Source organism: Tauraco erythrolophus, chromosome 7, assembly GCF_009769465.1.
Source record: "Tauraco erythrolophus isolate bTauEry1 chromosome 7, bTauEry1.pri, whole genome shotgun sequence".
NCBI lineage: Eukaryota > Metazoa > Chordata > Aves > Musophagiformes > Musophagidae > Tauraco > Tauraco erythrolophus.
This window is the reverse complement of record NC_141471.1, coordinates 1662071-1684675: the sequence shown is the minus strand read 5'-3', so window position 1 is coordinate 1684675 and position 22605 is coordinate 1662071. Positions and strand designations below refer to the sequence as shown.

General features: G+C 46.1%; 1 protein-coding gene across 1 annotated transcript in view; it reads right to left on the bottom strand.

Annotated features, from left to right (window-relative positions):
- The window catches only part of ALS2CL (ALS2 C-terminal like), a 51595-nt gene that overhangs the window by 19845 nt on the left and 9145 nt on the right, over nucleotides 1-22605 (bottom strand). The window contains exons 2-10 of the mRNA XM_086614693.1: nucleotides 9836-9944; nucleotides 8761-8953; nucleotides 6871-6936; nucleotides 5814-5979; nucleotides 5228-5356; nucleotides 4769-4888; nucleotides 2757-2833; nucleotides 2297-2363; nucleotides 1652-1848 (exon numbers count right to left, since the gene is read on the bottom strand). Of these exons, the coding sequence (XP_086470819.1) occupies nucleotides 1652-1848; nucleotides 2297-2363; nucleotides 2757-2833; nucleotides 4769-4888; nucleotides 5228-5356; nucleotides 5814-5979; nucleotides 6871-6936; nucleotides 8761-8953; nucleotides 9836-9944 (1124 nt within the window). The remainder of the gene's footprint in view (nucleotides 1-1651; nucleotides 1849-2296; nucleotides 2364-2756; nucleotides 2834-4768; nucleotides 4889-5227; nucleotides 5357-5813; nucleotides 5980-6870; nucleotides 6937-8760; nucleotides 8954-9835; nucleotides 9945-22605) is intronic.

Sequence of the window (22605 nt, the reverse complement as noted above, 5' to 3'; positions counted from 1 at the left end):
TGATAGGACAAGGGGCAATGGATTTAAACTGAAAGAGGGCAGATTTAGGTTAGATATAAGAAAGAAATTCTTTACATTGAGGGTGGTGAGGCACTGGAACAGGTTGCCCAGAGAAGCTGTGGCTGCCCCATCCCTGGAGGTGTTCAAGGCCAGGTTGGATGAGGCTTTGGGCAACCTGGTGTAGTGGAGGGTGTCCCTGCCCGTGGCAGGGGGGCTGGAACTAGATGATCTTTGAGGTCCCTTCCAACCCAAACCATTCTATGATTCTATGATTCTATAACCTCGTATTAGTAGCAGGTCACATAGAAGGGCAGTTTCAGGAGTGGGAAGGACAGTCTAGTAATTAAGCAATTATTTCTGCCACAAATTTCCTGGGCTGCCTCACTCAAGTCATTTAATCTGAAGCAGCAGAGGTGTTTATTCATCTCATTTCTTCAACCCTAAGACAGGAGGAGACAAAGAGCAAAGAGAGGTGCTTGTCCCTCTGTGTCTGCATGAAGTGGTTTTCCAATCTCTGTTAGGAGTGCAGGTGCTGGGGAAGGTGGGGATGATGTAAAGGACTGCCTCGGGCATAGTTCTACCCCAAATACCTATTTAATGCTCTTCTGGGGCAAGGCACAAGCTCTTCCACAGAAGATTCAGGATTAAACTTCTGATTTTGAATATTCTCAGTATTTAAGGCTCTTTCAAACCAAGTCTCCACATCCTTTTTGCTTCAATAGCAACTGTAAACAAACTGTGCAAAACTCCAGAAGTATAAAACTTTTAAATCAGTCTATTTTGGTGTCTGAGGAGGTTGGTCGTATTTCATGTTTCTTCACAAAAGCAGAGGTTGTGTTCTATCCTATGTCAAAGAGATTTTGGTTGGGACCATTTAGCCTTTGATTTACAGACCATTCCCTTTTGACAGAGCTCACTCATAAACTACAATTTGATTTCGTGAACAGTTCTCATGTTCCCAAGAAATGCATTTGAGCATCTTTTATATTTATTATCTTTTTTTTTTTTTTTCTTTTTAAATTCCTTTGACAACAGTTTGGCTATTAAAACATACTTTGATAGTATAGGATAAAACTTTTCCCTCACTTGCAAGCTTTTTTTTTTTTTTTTAGGGTATTTTTTTGTCATCATAACAGTAAGATTTTATGCCTCAGGCTGAGATCTTGAAAGAAAACATTAGCTCAAGTCTAAGTCCTAATTACAGGCATAAGCCAACGCAGCACCTTCAGTGTGATCACTATCACATTATTAAGGTCAGCTTCTACTGCATAAACCAGTATCACCAGTGAGACATCTACAATACAATAGATCACGTGGCGGGACTCATGGTCTGACCGAGCCCTGAAAGCAAAGCAAATATGTCCCAACTGCCCCCTGAATCTGCCCTCAACGCCAGATTTCCCTCTGGAAACAAGTAAGGCAGGAACCAGAGGGGCTGGCACACCCTGGGAGATCACCAGTCCAGAGTCTATAGTCCAGGCCCTCAGCATGGGATGGATCACCCCGTGTCCACAGCTGCTCTGTGGTATCTATGCCTCCACCTGTGCATCCACTGGATCCAGACAATGCTATGCAAAGACAGCAAGGCTATCCATGTGCTTTCTTGCTTAGGAAAAGGGGAAAAAAAAAAAAAAAAAAAAAGGCTCCTTACTTGCCATGAGGCTTTCCCCAGTGCCACTCGCCCTCGTAGGATGCGCTCTTGAACTTGCCCTCCAGCCTGAAAACGTAGGTGAAGAAGCGGCAGGACGGGGGCTCGGTGCCTTCACCAGCCTTGCCCCACAAAGGGAAATCTCTCTTGCCGTTCAGGGCCTGGCGGACAGCCTGGTTCAGCTTCCACTGCCAAACAGCCTAGGGGCAGGCAAAGAGGCGTTGGACTAACGAATGAATGAAGCAAAACAGCTCCCAACAAGAGATGCTTCAGGAGAAGCAGCAAGAGGCTGTTGGGTTCCCATCAATTCCGTGCCATTCAGCTGGCTGGGTTGGTGAGTTATGGCCCATCTACAGCATCAACGGGAGGTGTTAGCTTGGGTCCTGCAAGTTGGACACTGCATCAACCCACAACACTTTCATGTCATTAGAGCCTGACTCTCACCACTACTAACTGGCCTTGGCATAGGACCATGCTGATGGGACTGTACTGTCCCAAGCTCTGCAGCACACACTACTGCCCAGGGAAGACCACCAGATATTTTTCATCTACCATCGACTGTCTAGGCCATCTCTGGCCATCTAATGATGTATTGTCTCCACAGGGAGGTAAAAAAAAAACCAAACAAACAACCTGCCCACTGCTAACCTTCATCTGTGGGTCTTTGGCAGAGAGAAAGAACGTTTCTTCTGGGGTTATGATGCGGAGCCCATACCTGTGAAGCAAAAGACATTACAGAGACTATGAAAAACACATTTCCCAGTGAAACAGCAGTTCCTGCTCTTCCCATTCCTATTCAGGAGATAACAGTGCTTTTGCAGTCAGTTTTGTCCTTCTGAAGAAGTACTCAACTAGTTAACTCATCTTTGTTCTCTAGGTCTGCAGCCAAAATCATTTTATTTTTATTGATTTGAAGATGTCAGCAAACGCAAGTATAAGCTGTTGTGATCCCCATCAAAGACGTGTTGCAATTACCCATAGCCCAGAATCCATCCCACAGGGTGGAAAGAAAATGAGAAAGTTTTAAACTGTTGTCTCAGTTTCACAATGAAGTTGAAAGCTTTTTTCTTTTTTTCCCCCCCTCTCCAAGTGGAAATTTTTCGCTTACAGTCCTGGAGCTGATTTCTCCCTGTAGTTTTCATCTACCCACACAAGCTTCAGATCAAAACTCTGAAAGCTGTTTCCCTGGAACAAAAGGGACAAGAGATGTTCCTGTTATTGAGGTAAACATCACACTTTACCCCCACCCTGTCAATCCATTGAACAGCAGCACTGTAATTCCCTCTTTTGTGGTCTACACATCTATCCCACACTACAATGACAGACCCCAGAGACTGAAGAAATGTAGGAGAAGAAAGAAAGTTCTTAGTTTAACACTTATAAGTGATGTTCCATAATGCCATGGCTATAACTAAGAGTAACAGACCTTCTTAGACAGCACTTATGTCTACAAGAGATTCTTCCCTATCACATGACAACACTCCCAAATCATTCCCAGCACCCAGTATGCCCTAGTTTCACTCATGATCTAGCTAGGATTTGGACTCCAGATAGCACAGCCAATAGCGGCCCCACAAGTACAACATTGAAGAAGTCACTATTTTGATGGATAGCACACCAAACACAAGAAACTAAAACGACTGAAATATTAAGTAAAGACTGCATTTAATATTACATCTCCCTTCTCTGTCTAAAGTCCAGGTGCCCACACTACAGAGCTGCTGTCTGTAAGGATGTAGTTGACCAAGGTTAGGTACTACCACTATGGAGTCCATCATGAGTTAATCAATCACTGATGTGTCTACCAGATTTGAGGGAACAGGGAAGAGGTGATTCAGGTTCCCAGCACCAGATCCCTCATCGGCAGTCCCCTGCTAGCAGCCCAAGCCAATCTGTTCAATCCCAGTCCAGTTATATCTCCACCAGCCTCAAGAACAGTCATAGCAGCAGATGAGACACAGTGGGAGGCAACCGTTGACTGAATAGACATGTCTACAATGTAGATGTCTCTGTGTGAGCTGGTTACCCCGTGCTCTTGTCCTAGTCAATGGAGCTGAGGACATGATTCAACTCATCCTAATTTTGGCATCTAAAACAGGTCAGATGAATCACACCCAGACAGCACATGTTTCTCTCCCCTGACTATAAAGGGACCCTGGGGGCACTAGCTCACAGCAAGATCACCACCATGCTAAGAAATCTACAATGTAAAGTTGGATGAGATAATCACCACCTTATTTCCTCAGGCCTAGACTCTGCAAGCTGCGTTAGACAGCCCGGTGTTATCATAAAGGCTCATGATGTTTGGAAGAGCCAGTAAGATCTATCAGCTCACAAGGCAGTCATGTGTTTGGACACCTGAGGGGCTGGAACATGACTAAAGAGAAACCAGAGAGAGGTGCACATGAAGAGAGCCATGCTAGATTACGGGAGCTGTCAGTCAGAGCAAGCCAAGCTGGACTTAACATGCTGTAGAACAGCTTTGAACACATTATTCATCTAGCTATCCATAGCTGTAGACACTCCCTGTCTCTCCCACACCTAAATACCTGAAACAGCCTCAAGAACACCTGAAACTTCTGCTCCCATGCCACTGGCACAGTCAGCCACGAAAGATTATATTTAGTCCTAGGCAGGAGTGCTTACAGTAAAATATCACTGGAACAGGCTTCCCAGAGAGGTTGTGGAGTCTCCTTCTCTGGAGATGTTCAAAACCCGCCTGGACGCGTTCTTGTGTTATCTGATCTAGGTGGTCCTGCCCCTTTGAGGTCCCTTCCAATCCCTAACATTGTGATCTTTGACCCATCAGACACCCTTTGAATAAGCAAGGACAGCAATCAACAGATCCATATGCAGGAATGGGCTTGGATTACTAGAAAGGTGCCTGTGGTTGTTGGATAGGACATATTTACTGGGGAAAAAGTTAGGTGGGTGCTTCTCTGTTCCTTCATCATTAGGCTTTCTTTTATTCTTCAGCACAAACCACAGGAGCACGGATCTGAGACAAGGCTTCGCCAACAGCCAAGCTCTGCTGCATTTTTCAACATCAAAAGGAACCTGATTTTTACTGTCAAGTATCTGCACTGTCCTTCTGATTCCTCTGAAAGACCAACGACTCACCTGAATTAGCACAAGGACATCATCAAAGAGCAAGATCCGGTCTGATCGATTCGTGCTGGCAGAGATGGGAAGGTTTTTGCTATCTTCCAGAAGCCTCCTTTCAGGTACACAGAGCATGTCCTGCACAAGGAACCACAGAGGTCAAGATGATGGATCAAAACCAGGAGGAAACATCAGGATTTGGGAGAGGACATACAACTCAAGCCAGCAGTTCCTCCAGAGACTGCCTGACTCACGGTGCAAGCTGACAGCGATAGCAGAACTGGACCACAGGGCTCAACTTCTAAAGTACCCAGTGTCCACATGGCTTCTCCAAGGCTTCCATGCTGCCCTGCTCTGTTGGCTTCCAAACCAAGTCTCAAATGCTTGATCTGTATTAAATTTCCTCTATGTGTAAGTGGAAGTGTAAGACCTCCGAAAAAGCTCCCCATCAAGCCATTTTCTACATTCATGACTCACCGTGAATTTGTAGCCCAAGGATTTCCATAAAGACTTGGTGATACAAGCTTCATCCAGGACTTGGCTGATGAAAGATTCCAGCTTCACATATTCCTTGATGGCACTCGTAACCACGTCCTTTTCAGAGCCCTGATAAAAGAAGGCAGAGCTTGAGCAAAGATTTAGTCATGGCTGTGCAGGACATCTATTCTCTGGGCTACAGCTGCAGCAAAGCCTCAGGAGTTCTGAATCTGAAGGGCTAACTAGAGTTAACCCTCCAACCCTATTTCCAGGGAAAGTCTCCCAAATTGAGCATCATTTCTGCCACCAGCAGAAGTGTGCAACCTTAGGCCAATTACTTGACCCTTTGCACCTCCTCTATATGATGCGTAGCTTTTACTATGCTGGAGCAGCCACTGTTTGTTGCTTTGAGACCTTCAAGAGGGCTCCACTCTGCTGGTTCTGGTTGCTACCACCACAGCTGTCCACTGGAAATCATTTAGTTCCAGCCAACTTTGGATTCAATAACACCACCACAAAGCCCCACAAGACCTGCATAAGATTTTAAGCATAAGCCAGTCAAATGACATCACATGAAGCTTCCTACCTCTTTGAGAACCTCATTCAGCTTGGTAAGGAGCAGGATATATTGACTGATATGATCTCGGATAGGTTTGTGAAGAACAGTGTACAGGGCCAGTGGCATGGAGGTCTCAGAGGTGAAGTCTGTGACGAATTGTTTCAGCACCGTCTTGTGATGTTTCCAGGCTTCACTGCAAGACAGTGAATTAAGGCAAAGGTTCATTAATTAGTTTTTCTGCAAATGGCTACTCTTCTGCCTTCCAAACTTTATACGCTGCCTCACTCCCAGAGAGGTTATAGAAAGACTTGAAAGAGCAGGAGATAACACCAACCACAGAGAAACAAGGCAATGAGGCAAACAAGAGCTCCATCCATCCTGCCTCTGGCCCAGCGGTCTTTGCAAATAGGAACCACACCCACAGACATACAGGATGGAGCATGACTTCCATGATGGTTTGCACACCAAGAGGGTGACTCAGATAAGGTGGCTGCGAATCTGCTCAGACCTAGTGCTCATGTTTTCATTTGTTGTTTCCACGAGACTCTGACAACATCTGGGACAAGCAGTGGAAATTTCCTGCCAGATTCCTACGTCATCCTTTCTCAGGTCCCATCCCTTACCTGAACCTCTAAATTCCAAATTTATGGGCTTCCTCTCCTACAAAAGAAGTTGCGTGCAGCTAGAAAGAGATGGAGAGGGATCTGTAGAGGAAACCTTTCAACCACTGCTGCCATGGTCTCAGAAGATGTCAGAAGCATCCAGTATGGTCGGTTCAGAAGACAGGCAGCTGGACCGTGAAACAGAAGTCACTGCGAAGGGCAGCGCTCAGTGCTGCTCAGTCCACTTTAGTGTCTTAACTCGTACAATATCATTGGAACAGGCTGCCCAGAGAGGCTGTGGAGTCTCCTTCTCGAGATGTTCCACACCCGCCTGGACGCGTTCTTGTGTGATCTGATCTAGGTGGTCCTGCTCCGGCAGGGGGGATTGGACTAGATGATCCTTTGAGGTCCCTTCCAATCCCTGACATTCTGGAATTGTGTTCCCGTCAGCCCCTTCAATACACATTTTTCAGCCCACTGACCTTTTGCTCTTTGTGGCATGTTCGAAGCCGTGGACTACAACGTAGTTTGCAAAAGTGACGAAATATCTGTTGGCAAGAAAAAAAACCCAAAACAAACATGCATGAGCACGCGCTGAGTTAGAGACGCACGTTAGCTGTAAGGTTTAAGTGATAATGAGAAGAAGCTGATTTGAAAATGTCGTGTCACTTTTCCAAGGGAGGCAGAGACGTAGCTACTGCCCCTCTCACCTTGGCTCCCTCCCCTTTTGCCCTCTTTGCCAGCTCCTTGGTTTAACTGCCCTGTTGACTTTGGCACCAGTATCGTTACAGGAAGTTTAAATCATCCCGGCGTTTAGCATAAGCAGAAGTAAACTTGGGCAACTGTCCTGGAAAGCACATCTACAGAGGCTGAGCTGAAGATATGGGCTTCAGACGTGTGAATTTTTGCTGGTTGGAGTAAAAATATCGGGTCTGTATTAGTGATGGTAAATTCCAGTCAAGGCATCCCACGCCAATGTGTCTCATCCCACACTAGAGGGAGATCGAGCCATGTTTTGTCAGCAAACACCACGGTTTCTTCCAGTAGTGTTTCCAGATAAACCATGTATAATGTCCAGACTAATTATCATTTATTACATCTTTCAGGGACATGTATTTACTGCTGATTTTCAGGCCCCTGAAGAGGAGTTTTGCTTCCTCCTATATCACTCCAATGAGCATGAGACGCTGTAGGACCCGGACTGCAGAGAGTGAGTCAGCAGAGGTGGTAGGAACCAGCTCTTTTTTTTTTTTTTTTTTTGCATGACACCCAACAAAAACAGGTTCTAATTTCAAAACGAAGGGAAATCAGATCTTTAAGATAAAACTCTCCTTTGTGTCATCTGAAACCTCAGTGCAGGTTTTCATCTTTTATATGCCTTTTTAAGACAAACTGATTTTAATACAGTGAATCAGTTCCCAAATGAACAACACGCACTGCTCCACACCCCGTTTGCACAAAGGCAAAGCTTGTTGTGCATCACTCTCTAAGGTGATGCTGTCCAAGGAAAAAGGAAACAAAAAGTAATCCTTCCTTCTCCCTCCACATGCATAAAAACCGCCAAAACCAAGACTAGATGAACAGAAATGTCCAGGAGCCAGTGCTCCCAGCTCCCATTCCTGCGTGGGTGCCAAACTGCACAGACGTACAAGCCCAGCTGGCAAGGGCTTGGCCACATCTGTGGCTAATGTGATGAATGAAGGATTGAACACTGTCTGATCTTGATGTCATCTCGGGTGTCCATAAACCATTTTTCACCCTAGGACACCAACACACAGGTTATCCATGCTGCAGCGATTTTGGTAAACGTTTTATTTTGCTTTGCAGCCAGATGGGGAGCAGACATAGTTAATTATAGAAACAGCAATAGGGCAGTATGTTTTTCACATCACGCTACATCCATCACTTGCTATCATATCCCTTGCCAGAAGCATAAAAACGTGGCAGAAACACATAATATGAACTGTGCCTGGTGACATCTTTCTCTCCTTATCCCTAGGAGTCCTTCAAACCTGATTTTGCATGTGTTTCTGTTCCTGATGCCAGCCCAAGCTTTGCGCTCATAAATTCCCCAGGCACAAATTCTCCCCCTGTCCTCTTCCCGGTTTTAAGATGCTTAAAAAACCCTGTACTTGCAAGAAAAAAATTCTGCCTCTTACAAGCACACTCACATCTACAAAAAAAAGACTATTTATTATACCATCTGCACAGACACAATATTCTGTAACATTTGTCCTGGGCACTGAATGCAATCGCTTCCCTGACCTAACGACAGGACTGAACAAATTAAACGCACAAATTAATTGCACTGACCTACCAGCTAGTGGATAAATTTGGTCCCTTACCCTACTCCAAAATCCTTCTGTACTTACTGGATGTAGAGGCTCAGAAACAGGTCTCCGTTCCAGACAGTGTAAATGTCCTGGATGCAGAATGACTCCGAGGTGCTGCATTTTTGTTTAAGTATCCGGTAATTTTCTTCCGTGAGGTTCCAGAGAGCTTGAAATCGATCATTCAGGAGGAGGAAAAGCTTAAAGTTCTCCTTTCCTTTCTGGTCACTAGGCTCTTTGAAGAAAAGATGGGGGGAAAAGGCTGTCAGAAAGCCTTGACTCCAAGAGATCTTGTGGAAAACATTGCCTATGTTTAATACTCAGCACAATTTTTCGGTGTAAAACACATATATTCTTATAGGAAAACAATGCCAAGGAGGAAGGAGATGATGATTATTTAGGATTGTGTCCCTGTGAGTAATTATGCATTGGCTTTCCACGCTAAGGCTTTGTCCTTTCCATTCTCGTGGGGCATGTGGTCAGGGCAGCCTGCAAGGCTCAGCCCCAGCTCAGGAGGAAAATTTTCTGCTGTTGGCTCCAAGGGCTGTTCCCCATCTCCTTGGAGGCTAGACCAGAAAGTTGGTGACATGAGAGGGAACCACCCTACGGGTCTAATCCAGTCGCACCACTTTTGGCCAGACGGGCTCGTGAATATTTATGTGGATTTGTTATTTCAGTGGAGCTGCTCTGATTTACTGCCAGCTCAGAATCTGCACCCACAAGTTGTACCTTCAAAGACAGGCATGACCATGGACTGAGAGCAGGAGGGCAGAACGGGCACGGTTGAGGGGTCACGTATACGTGAGAAGCATTTTGGATTTCCACGCGCCATGCTGGAAACAAGCCTTGGAGCAGGTGCACGGGCTGACACTGGTTAGAATCTGGATTAACCTCTCAAACCAACAGGAACCACAGTCCTAGGCTTGAACAAAAGGTCATGGGCATCCTTAAGAGCTCACTGTCTTAAAAACAACTCTATATACCACCGTACCCCAGCAAACCAGCCCCCAGGAAGGTCCTCAGCCGTGGGGTTTCAATTACAATTCCCTTCATAGGTGTGCCTGTGACTCACGGCCAGAACTACAGACAAAAAGTAAAGTCGTCTGCTCTGACCTACCTGCCTGGAGCAGAGGCTTGAGGATGAGGGCATCTATCCGTGCCAGGCATGCTGAGAAGGTTTCTTCCACTTGGAGCAGAGACGCAGTTGCTTCAGCCGTGCACATGTCCTGGACACAAGACAGAAGGCACACATAAACTCCCTTGCAAGAGGATCCATCTACCAATGGCTTCAGTGCTCATTGCAAACCATCAGCCTTTCCTGCTCTTTGCAGCACACACTGATGTAATTGCTGTCCCAAAAAAGCATTTGAAAACGTTAGAAGAGGAAACAGAAACCCGATAGCTCAACAAGAGTCGGCGGCACAGAAGACCACTGAGGCTACAGCCCGTTTTCCTGATGCCCCAGTTGAAGATCTTCTCAGGTGGGCTACAATACCTCTTCCACACGACTGAAAAGGCCCTAAACTTCTTGATATTTGTTAATCCTGCTTAGTGTCAGATTCGTTCTCCCAGAAGATGCTCTCTGAACTACAAGGCAGCAAAGCACAAAGCAAAGCATCTTTTCCCATGTTCCTCACCAGTTTTCTGCCCAGGTGCCTCAGTCTGCATCTTTTGGCGTTAAAAGCTATTGTACGGAGCTGAAGAGCCACACCAGCCATGCCCAAACATCCAAATCTCCAGAGGAACAGAGGTCTGGTGTTACTCCTTCCTGAGTAGGACTCTGCACTGCGGATTGTGTGTCACCACTGCTGCAACAACAAGGAAAGCTTGCCTAAAGTGGAAGTGGGCAGCAAAACCCATATGAGCAAACTCCAGCAACTTCCTCCTTCCCAGCCTCACCTCCCGACAGAAATGTATCAGAAGCAGAGAACATAGCCAGCTAATAGCATGTCACAAGACACTACTCTGGAAAAAGACCAGCTGGTGGAGATACTACATGCAGAATCAGCTGATATTACTAATATTGATAAAAATACAGACTTCTGAGGTTCTTTCAACACTGTGAAGCGAAACAGTAAACTCAAGGGGCTGAGTATGGCCTGTCCATGTTCATCCTTAGCCTGGCTGTACTGCACGCTCAAAGGCTACGTTCACAACAGTAAGCAAAAGAGGATGGCATTATGCTGCAAAGATTTACGTCGCTGGATTGGTGGCCGAGACTTTGGCACAGTTTTGATGTGCGTCAACCAGCACCTCTCCCAGACAATTCTCAGTTATGGGCAGGTAGTGATAGGACAAGGGGCAATGGATTTAAACAGAAAGTGGGAGATTCAGATTAGATCTAAGGAAGAAATTCTTCCCTCTGAGAGTGGTGAGGCACTGGAACAGGTTGCCCAGAGAAGTTGTAGATGCCCCATCCCTGGAAGTGTTCAAGGCCAGGTTGGACGTGGCTTTGAGCAACCTGGTGTAGTGGAAGGTGTCCCTGCCCATGGCAGGGGGGTTGGAACTAGATGATCTTGAAGGCCCCTTCCAACCCAAACCATAAGACAATTCTATGATTCTATGGTCCAGGGACCATTTGAAACAGGTAGCTTGCACGTAGTAGTGCTGTTTTGGGAGATAAGGAGAAATTAGCTATGTATAGGTTATGGAATAACTACAGGGCTAGACCTGATTTATTTACTAATGGAGATGTAACTAGAGTCTTTGCACTGTTTCCAGGAAGAGCTGAACTCAGGCTACCTGCTGGTGGCATACTCCAAGACATCCTGGACCTCTACCCCGATTTCTACAAACAATAGGTGACATTCCTTCTCCTTGTGTTGAGATGTCAGGAAGTTAAACATAGAAGCCTAACCCTACTTTATACTCCACGGGAAGAAATATCTCAACCATCTCAGCATGGACATCACCCAGGTGGGGTGATTAAGTTAGGTGGGAACATCTCATTTTTAAGCTTCACAAGGGGGTGGATTCCTTGTTAAATAAGAGTCTGAGCTCCCTAAAGTCACCAAACTCTGCTTAGGAACTCCCTTTCCAGGTCATCCTGGAGCTTGGGCTGAAATGGTGTCCTAGAACAAGGGATGCTTTGCAGTTTGAACAGTTAGCTGGCCTGGTTTTAAGTGGTTGTTGGGATCCAGACCTAACTGACTCCATAGATGAATGACAATATTTTCTCCTTAGTAACCACTGCCTCTTAAATTTCATTTGTCTGAAAAATGAGAAGCATTAAAAAAATTCCATAATCTCGTTAGTTTCCAAGTTTTCATATATCAAGATCTGCCTGACCATAAGGCTATTTTTTGCAGGAACACTGGCAATTCATCCCAGAGGAAAGCTCTAGGCATGCAAACAGGTCAAAAAGCTGGAATTCAAATTCCTCCTAGCCCCTCCCAGGGAAGGCAACTGAGCCAGGAAAAAAAGCAAAACAGAACAGCAGCCAGCCATCTCACCCCAGAGCACCAAGAGGACTAGACAGATCTAAAAGTTTATTTTTTTTTTTGCCACCACTTAACCCTTTGTCTTGTAGACACAAAGATAAAGTTGTTTCTCACAGGTCCTAGAGAGCACTCAAGCTTGTTAGAAATTTCTAAGCATAATTAGGTTGCTTAATCAGTGAGTAAAAGCAGGCTGGATATGTGGTGGCACTTCATTTTCAAACGCTTCAACAGAACAGCAGGTAGTCAGCGGGGTGGTACTAGGCTCACTGAGTAACGGTCTGGTGGGATTTATTTATATTTTTTAAGCCTGACCACTTTATTTTTGGAGAAGAAGGGAAGATGATGCCATCATTTCAGATTGCTCTGCTATGAGAGGGGTTTGTTCTCCACCTGGTCCTTATTTAATTCTGCAAGAAAATGTTTAATCCTGTGCAAAGCAAAAAGAATGGGTGCTAGATGCCAAACTTAAAAAGTCTTCCTCAAACTCTCCTCTTATCAAATCAACCAGAGAAGTCAGCTGTTCCAGGCTGCAGTCATACAGATGACTTAATGTAAACTGAATGGCTCATAGCAGGGGTGCAGATACCCACAGCTTTGCTCCACAGGACCATGCTAGTCCATGATCAGAGACAGGAGGCTGAGGAGACTCCTCAGGGCTGAAGAACACCTTCACAACACCACAAGAATGTCACTGCCTCAGCTTAAGTGTTATTTAGTTACATCCATAATGGTCACCTGGAAGAAGAACTACGTATATCCAAGGTGGACTTACTGATCTTGATGTGGCATCACCCCTTCCAGCCATCAGCTGGTTCCACACTTTGCCATCTGCCCATCTGCAATCCCAGTTCATTGAGGGTCTATTAGCAATGAAAACCCGAGCTTAGACCTACAGGGATGACCCCAAAGCATTCCCATGGTGCAGTACATGGGTGGAGAAACCTCTGCAGAAGCAACACTGTACAGACACTCAAACTAACTGCAAAAAAACAGAAGCATTTGGATACTCTTTTCCATTAGAGCCTATAACAGATTTAACACAGTGTTTTGTTTTGGATTTGGTGGTATTCTGTTTTGTTTTTCTTTTTATCGATCATGTTCTCACCCTTCCTGGGAAAATTTGTGGGCTACTTCCAGTCTGACCATGACAGCTGGGGATCATTTGCTGAATGGGCAAGAAGAGACAGTCAGCTTTCAAAACAGTCCTTCCAGCACCACAAAAAGACCCAAGTTGCCACATCATCACATCACTCAATAAGGTAAGCGTGAGTTTCAGCCATCATTTCCAGGCTTTCCCCATCAGTTCTGTGACAACAGCGTTTGCACACTTGTTCTAGCTCAGTGAAGCAAAGAAGATTTGAAGTTCATCACTTTGTGGACCAAACCAACACTGGCTCAGCCACAGAGGGCAAAGGAAACAATCAGGTCTGTCTAAGGGCATGGGGAAGGTCATGATGCATGTTGACATGTGTGAAAACCTGAACGCAAACTGCAGTGCTGCTGGGTGATGGGAACACTGAGCACAAACCTGGGGCTGTCACGTGCTGCCTTCCCCCAGCTCGGACACAGCTTTCACACAGCTCGGTGGTTTTGTGATCCTGTGTTTGCTCTGCGAAGCAAATCGTATCCTGGGCTGTGCCAGAAGAAGTGTGGCCAAAAGGTAGAGAGAAACGATCCTCTCCCTCTGCTCTGCTGTCATGAGACCCCACCTACAGTACTGTGTTCAGCTCTGGGGCCCCCGACAGCAGAAGGGCATGGACCTGTTGGAGTGAGTCCAGAGGAGGGCCACAAAGATGGTCCGAGGGCTGGAGCACCTCTGCTATGGAGACAGGCTGAGAGAGTTGGGGCTGTTCAGCCTGGAGAAGAGAAGGCTCTGGGAAGACCTTCTAGTAGCCTTCCAGTACTTAAAGGGTCTTACAAAAAAGCCAGAGAGGGACTTTTTGCAAGGACATGTAGTAATAGGACAAGGGGCAATGGCTTTAAACTGAAAGAGGGGAGATTTAGATCAGAGATAAGGAAGAAATGTTTCCCTCAGAGTGGTGAGGCACTGGCACAGGTTGCCCAGAGAAGTTGTGGCTGCCCCATCCCTGGAAGTGTTGAAGACCAGGTTGGATGAGGCTTTGAGCAAGCTGACGCAGTGGAAAGTGTCCCTGCCCATGGCAGAGGGATTGGAACTAAATGATCCCACATTTCTTCTCTGAAAGGGTTGTCAGCCACTGGAATAGGCTGCCCAGGGAGGTGGTTGAGTCCCCATCCCTGGATGTGTTTAAGAATAGGGTGGATGAACTACTTAGGGATATGGTTTAATGGGGATTAGGGACAGTTGGACTCAATGAGCTCTAAGGTCTTTTCCAACCTAGAAATCTATGAACCTATGATCTTTAAAGTCCCTTTCAACCTAAACCATTTTAGGATTCTATGATGGCTCTGCCACGAGGGAGTCAAGACCTTCGAAGATGGTGCACTCCTGATGGCGAGGATCGAAGGAGGTGCACCTCCGGGGGGGTCCACTAACTGTACATACCAGACAGAAAGTCTGTGGCCTTTGAGGATGGAGGCTTCCACTGGCAAAACAGAACAGCCACCAGCCTGCTTCAGGCTCCCATGAGGCATGATGAGATCTCACTAGGAGAACATTTTCCAAAGTTTGAGATGTATCTGTTTCTTCTTCCTAAATGGAGCTACAAGCAAGCTGTGCAGCACAGGTCTGTAATTAGAGAAGGGATACACAATAGTATTCATACAGAAACAGGAAAAAGATCTTGAGAAATAACTTCTGTAGCAGTCACTGGATCTCTGTGGCTCGTCATGAACCGTTGGCTGAGTGTGACAAGGGGGTCAGAAAAAAGGCTGATACAGCAGCTAATACCAATCTAAGCAGCTGCTAAGAAAGAGTTCAGTAGACTGAAGCAGCCTGGGTCATCTGGAGAAACATTCATCCTCAACAGAGCCTGTCCAAAGCTGCTCAACACACGTTTCAGTAAGACAATTGATGTCTGGAGGAGCCACCACGGGTTGTTACACCCAGTTTCAGGTAATCACCAGAAGGGTGGGTGGAACAGATAGGAAACCAAGCAAAGAGATATTTTGGTGAAATGCTGAGCCTCATTGTCAGCTTTGCATAAAACCCCTTTCTGCTTTGGAGTCTGTAGCTCTGAGGCAGCTGTTCCACCAGGAAAATGTCTGGAAAGCCCCATAGATTTCAGACGTGACACAGAGTTTCTGATGGAAACACACATCTAGTCAAACAATCTTGTCAGCTCCTGTACATTAAGGAACAAACTGGACATCCACAGCAGGACTATTCATTTTCCATCTTCCTCTTGTGAATCCCCCTCTGTGCTGAAGTTAAGATTATCAATCAACAAAACCACTTCTCAGATGGGAGAAACTTGTCAGGAACTATGTCAGATTTAGGGAGCGCACAGGGTATGTTAATACTAAACCACCTGGGATGTAAATGCCACAACCATCTTTGCTGTAGCCCCTCCTCTCTTTAAACTCTTCTCCTTCCCTGCACTGGCCATCCCAAAGGGCACTGTGCCTTTGCAGCCCTTCCAACCTCATCCCTCCCTGCAGTTCATAATCTTTTTACTACCAACTGCCTCAAGAACGAGGCCAGTCCATCACTTTGTCACATACAGTCCTCAAACAGGCAAAGTTTCCCCTTCCCTGTCCTTTGAGAGGCAGTCAAGTTACTGCTGACACGCAGCTGAAGAGGTACAGCCCATGTCTCAAGTGAGTACATCATCTCTGTACGTATCTTTGTGGAGTACATATCTTTGTGAGCACGTATCTCTGCAGAGGCAAGGGTAAGGCAGCCTCTTAGTCAGGCTGTGAACCAAAGTTTAATTCAAACTCTAGTTCAGAACTAAATAAAAGCGTTGCAAATTGAAGCCAGGAGCTACTAAAGATACTTCTCCTACAGGGTCAACCTGAAACTCTTCCTCAGATATTGCTTTTCACTCTTTAGGCCCTTTCTTGGTGTTGCTTCTAACTGAAGCATCTAAAAAGCATCTAAGAATGCAAATAGAGCACTTGGACAGGTAAACACCCCTCCACTTCACAGGAAGATGCAATCTAAGGCATTTGAAATCTAAAACTCTCTTCTTCCCAGACTGTCTTCTAGATGCCCAGAAGGACATACAAGTCCTCCTCTAGCTCACTCACCCTTTGCAGAAGCGTTGTGTCTTTCCCCATAGCTCTAAAGGATGCACGTTGCAGGGCAGAAAAATATACAGTTCTGCACAAAACCTGCCAGGAGCGAGTTTCTCCCTCGGAATTTAACATATGAACTTACTGAATATTTATTGTTAGACTGAGTTAATATATCCCAGCACTTTATATCACATCACAGTGTGGGACGTAACAGACAAATCTCAGGACCTTAAACCAGAAGGAATAGAGACCTAACTAGCTGTTTTCTCCCCTTGGTCAGCACAACATCTCTATAATCATGATTAATATGGCCAAAACCAGAAGATATTTGGGGGGAAAAATGGATTAGCATTAAGGGTTGGTCTTAAGGGGTAGAGGGAGGAGAGGAAAGATGTGTTTGAGCTTGGACCATGGACCCTAGCCTTCTTTGCCAGATTACTTTTTAACCTGGATCCGTTCCCCAGCACGGTTTAATGTACCATCACATGAACAAGCCCACGAGCAGAGTGGGATCTCCTCATTCAATTAGCAGTGCCAGCTCAGAGTCCACCAACTCAGGAGCAAATTAGGACAACGGGGCAAACTCTGGTGGCCGATGCCCAGACTTTCCTTCTCTTTCTGTCCCAACCTTTGCTGCTTTTCTCTAGGGGCCAAGTATCCTCATGCATCCTAATTGTGTTTCCAAACGACACCCTCTCTTTCATCCTGCTCCAGCTGAGTCTGCATTCAGGCTGGCACAAAGACCATTCTGTCATGTGGAAAAACAACTCCAGGCTTTGTTTAACCAACGCCGACACACTGGAGCAAATTCTCCCATTCAGACTTTGCTCTTGTCAAGCCTCAGATCATCATGGCTCGGGATAAATTAGTGTTCAACTTACTGGAGCCACCTCATGAGCAGACAGAAACACACAATGTATGAGTTAAGAGGTAATTGGGAATAAACAGAGCAGAAAGACAATACAACCCCAAATTCAAGGCAGTCCTTAGCAGCATTGAAAGGAGGAAGAGAACAACAGAGGTAGCAGTTACTTGAATTAAGTTTTGGGATGCGGGGAGCATGCTGATGCCAGCCCCGTGAAGGAACCAGGGGGTCTAGTTCAACATTTTCTTTACCATGGGAAATTGCTGAGCAGGACAGCAGTGAAAGTAGGTAGGCACAGTGCATCACATAGTTTAAAAACACAAGAAAATTAACAAACTCATCAAGACTCCCACGCTGAACTCAAGACCATCAGGCTTGCAGTCGGTCCAGCTTTGCACACAGACAAGGCCACACAGCAACACGACCACCTCTGCCCTCAAGCGATGGGGCCAGCTCAGGACAAACAGCAGGACATCCAACCTCACCATGTCTAGTTAAGCCACAGAACTCACTGCCACAAGAGTCTACCATTGTTATGAGAATACTAGACCTGTGTTCAAATCAACTGGACAAGTCCATGAAGGAAAAAAAAAAAAAAATCAAAACCAAAACAATTAAAAGCTGATAAAACAAAGGCATCAATGACAGCTTAGGATGTCTCAAAGGAGGCAAGAAGCACAAATGGAGGAAGCATTACTACAACCCTTTGCAGTTTTTGTGGTGTTCTTCTCCAGGCATGTTCTTCTGCATTATGAAAGGTGAGGTTGCCTGGCGTGGTACTGCTGATTTTATGCATCATCATAACAGTGTTTGTTGGTCACCTGCATGACAGGACCTCAAGCACAGAAAGAAGAGACAATGCAAGGTTGTCAAAATATCAACCACATTAAAAATTAGGATAGCAGTGTGTGGGTAGGAGCTTATGAAGGGTCAAACAAGCATTCCATACTCTCTTCAGAAAGCACTGAGGCTGCAAAATAGATTTTTCAGCCCAAGGAGAACTCTTCCTCCTCCCCGACTTTTGTCTTTGTCCATCTTTAACAGAAAAAGAGGAAGCTATGTGTGGGGGAGAGGAGTACATTTTTCTCTCTCAGTTTTTGTTTTGTTTTTTTCAAAAACAGGGAACACAAAAGCCTTACACAAACCTGATCTGACCCAGCTTTTTTATCTTTCTTCCTCAAACTCAAATTGAAAAGCTCATGTCCTTTCCTTGGGAAGTTCACTCCTGAGCCTGATAAAAACAACCATAAACCTCTAGTTGACTTCTAGTTGATCACCCCCCTTCTGGGTGTCTGAAGGCTGAACTACCCACCCCAGACTCCTCAATTTAATCCACCCTAAGTGAGATGAGTGGACCTTTGGGCAAACCTGGTCTCTCTCCACCAGCTACAGAATAAACCAGCTCAAATAAGGCCCTTTATTTGTTGACAACTAAGCTAGAGAAGATCACTCTCACCACAATTAAGGATATCATTCAGCCTTTGCAAATAGCAAGGCAAGTATGATAAGGTGAGGTGATGTTTACTTAGTGGTTTAATCTCCCATGGCCTTGTAGCTCCCATTATCATCATTGTTATCACTTGCAAGCAACTCATGAGTGCAGAAGCATAAATATTTTGACCCAGCAACTCACATGCAACGCAAAATGACTTGGAGTTACTGGATGAGACTCGAAGCCAAACCTGAAAAAAACCTGCAGGTTGTCTGCAGGCAGCAAAAGACAGGAGATTGTGAGAAGTGGGGACTCAATAATTCTCCATTGGAGTAGAAATATGGGAAAGCCAGAAGACAACAGCTGGGCACAATTTTTGTGTCTCAGCCCTGATAGCAGCTTTGGGAGCAAGAGCTCCTCTCCCTTGGCCTCGTGCTCTCAATATGCCTCCTCTGCTGTCCCAAAGCACATGCAATCTCAGCGTGGCCTCAAAAAGCAAGAAAAATGGTAGAGCACTACACATCTGGGGTTTAGAGTACGTGTCACCATCTACATCGAAGCAGTATTGAGTCAGACCCTGAGTATCAGTCTGAATTACAGCCTGGAAATGAACGCAGAGGCACAAACAGTATCAGAGGAGTGTCCCTTTGGCCGATGGGAGAGCTGGTAGCAGAACCTCTTCACAGATAAGATGGAGTTCCATGTACAGTAATGTCATCCCCCTGAACCATCCTCTCCATTCAGGACCTCCAGAACTTGAGTAGGACCAGAAGGCATTTCACTTTCTTTGTGCTAAAAGGCAGAAAATCATCGTAAAACTCTGATAATCACCACTTTCGAGAAGGCTGGCTCCACCAAATATTCCCCAAGTGAGGATCTGGGTCCATCCTCTAGCTGCCCTGCCTTTTGACACCATTACTTGCCTCTCCTCCCATCTCACAGATGTTTGCTTATGCTAGAGCCAATGTCCAACAGCTAATGATGTGTCACTACAAAATGCCACTTACAAAACCTCCCAGGTCTGCCCTACCAAGTGACCCACACAAAGCCTGAGCACTTCACAGCATCCCCAACACCTTGGCAAAAATAGAGCAGGGCTGAAGGCCATACAGAAGAGCAGTAATAGAGGAAAAAAAATCAACATCAAAACCCAAAACCAAAAAGACTTGCTTGGATTTGTTTAATCTCTTCACCCAGCCTTCATCTGCTTTCTGTTTGGGTCCCTTAAACTCACTCATGTCCAGCAACACTAACAACAATCCCTCCCAACTGAAGAACTGCCAAATTTTTCTTCCTCTCTCCTCTAGTGCCCAAGGCCTTTACCAAAAGCTGAGTGTAGTAGGAAGCTTCTAGTGTTTCACCAAACCCTTCAGGTGCTCTTGGAGGACAAATTACAAGCCACTGAAGGAAGGACAGACCTGCAAAGCGTCACCGGTGCTCCCTAACCTCTGATCATCATTCTGAGACACCATAGTTCAGAGAGGTGCTTTGAATGCCAAAACCCCGGTCTTTTGATGACCTGAAGAGCTGGTCAAAGCTCTGACAAAACTGTTTCACAAGAAGATTCCTGTTTGTTGAGCCCACAGTACTTTGCATGAGCCTTTTCCAATTCCAGAGGAATGTAAACAATACCCAGCCAGGTCAGGTCAGTGGTCGAGCTAGTCTGGCAGTAAGAATTAGAGCTGTTATTCAGAGGACAGACATAAGCTTGGCCACTTTCTGAGGCCCATTCCTCTTGTATTCCCCCAACCACCAACTGTTGCATTAGAGATTTCAAAGGGTGAAACTCAACTTCAGGTGAAACCTAAATTTCAGTTAGGTGAAATTCCTAATATCTGTCTATGGATCTGTTGTCCCTGAATTTATCTTATCCCTCTTGAACTTGCTGATATTATTTGCCACCAAAACACGGTACTAAATTGAAGGCAGGGTCTTGACAGATGAATTCTGCCTGGTTTCCTTGCAGATCCTCAAAAATCTTATCTCGCAGCTCATTGGGAACTGAAGTCGTTGCAGTAGCAGTAATGAAACTACCAAGTTCAGGGAGCAGCTGCAAGGTCTAGGAAGCTTCCAGGCCATAGGAAATTTCCACAGGCAAAGAGACACAGCTTTGGTTCAGGTCCAAATTAAACTAAAGTTTAAAAACAGTCGCTCCTGTGAACTGCAGCTCCTCCTCTTCTGGCTCTAAACACGCAGTTGTTTGTTACTTTTGAAAAGTCTTAAGCGTGTCACTATTCCCCTATAGTGCCTTTGCCCCTATAGAGCCTTTGACCCAGACTTTTCACTTACCACCTAGGACACCTGCAAGCTTTTGACCACTTCCCTCCGTTGCAGAAACCCAGGAGAGCTTATCAGCCCTGACTAATTAGTTGGGAATTGGTTTCTTTGCTCCGCTGGGCAAGCTGTGCAATCCCAGCGTGAGCGCACAGTTTCCAGCCTCACTTGGTCAGGCTTGTATTGCCAGGGGAGGCTGGCACGGGTGGGACAATCCCTCCCCCAAAGCAAGAGCAAGCCCCAACACACATAGGATCGGGCAGCTGCCTGCAGGAGGGGGACCGCGCGCGCACACGCTTCTCCAGCATCGCTTCCTGGAAAACACAAGGTGAGAGCAAGCAGAGGATTTAATGCCGTAACTCTGGACCATCCTGGGAATTAAACACCTTAAAGACAACGTACCTTCTTCATGCAAGGCCAACGTGTTGTATCCATAAAGCATGGAGGTGCATGCAAGTGTACTTTAGGAAAACGAACTCCACACCTTCGGCGACTTGCACAGATAGAAATTCCTACCCGTAGAAAACACTCCTGAACTTTACTCTGCCTCAGGACTTTTACTCATCACACGTTACCTTCAGCAATCCCTTCAGCCTGCGAAGGCTGATCTTCCATTCCTCCTATAGTGGAGGAAGCACGGCTAAGCATAAAGCCGAGCTTCAGGATCAACGGGAAAACAACCCACCACCAAACACTGGTCACGAAACCCAAAAAAACCCCAGCGTGTAGAGCAACGTACCTCGCACAAGGCAACCAATTAAAATTCCCCCGCGGTAAACGCTACGGCAGCAGCTCCTCCGCGCTTCCGAGCCCTGAAATACTCGGTGCTCCCGGAGCCGCCGCTCTCCCCTCCCACCTCTCCCTCCCACATCCAGCCACCTCGTTTGCTGCAACACAGATCTGGGCCTGTTCATTAGATGAGACACCCATGGGGCCCGGAGAGACGGTTACGAAACCCGTGCAAAGAGGGTTTTCTAAAGCAATTCCTTGTTATTTGCCTTTGGGAAAGGCCGAGGGAGTTTTGTGATCTACGCTCTTCGCAGCTCACGTGTTGGGGAAACTCAAAATACAGGAAACCGAAAGGGAAAAGGACAGGATGTGTTTTTCTTTGCGCGGTGGAAGTTCTCGGCTCCGATCTCTTTTCACCCGTTCCCGCAGCAGTTTGCCAAACGGAGCTCCTGGGCTTCTTCCTCCCTTGTTCTGCCAGTCTCTCCCCTCGGGTGACTTCTGCGCTTGCTGTAGCTCACGGACGGAAACCCTGGGAAACGGGACGTTTCCTGCTATTCAGAGCCTGCTGCCGAGAGCGTGTGACAGCCCGCACGTGATGCATGCAAAGTCTGTCTTCTGCTACATCTCAGCCAGCGTAACTATTTCCTTTTCCTTTGAAAAAAAAACCCCAAAAACCAAAACGAACCCAACCGCCAAAACCAAAACCCCAAGTCCCATCTATCAGGAGGACCCAGAGGCCTCCGCAGCCCATCTATTTCAGCTCAGCCACCAACCCCACCTCCTAAAACACAAAACCATTTTTCCCCCCTCCCACAATCGATGCACAATTACAGCAAATCCTCGTAAGTGTTTCATCAAAGCAGCAGCTGCCACCATGTACTCGCTCTCCACATCAGAAAAAAAAGTAGACACGCTGCCAGACAAAAGCCCCGCGCCCTCCCCTTCTGCTTCAGAGCAAACAAAGCCCTATTCTTTCCCAGGCACACTGA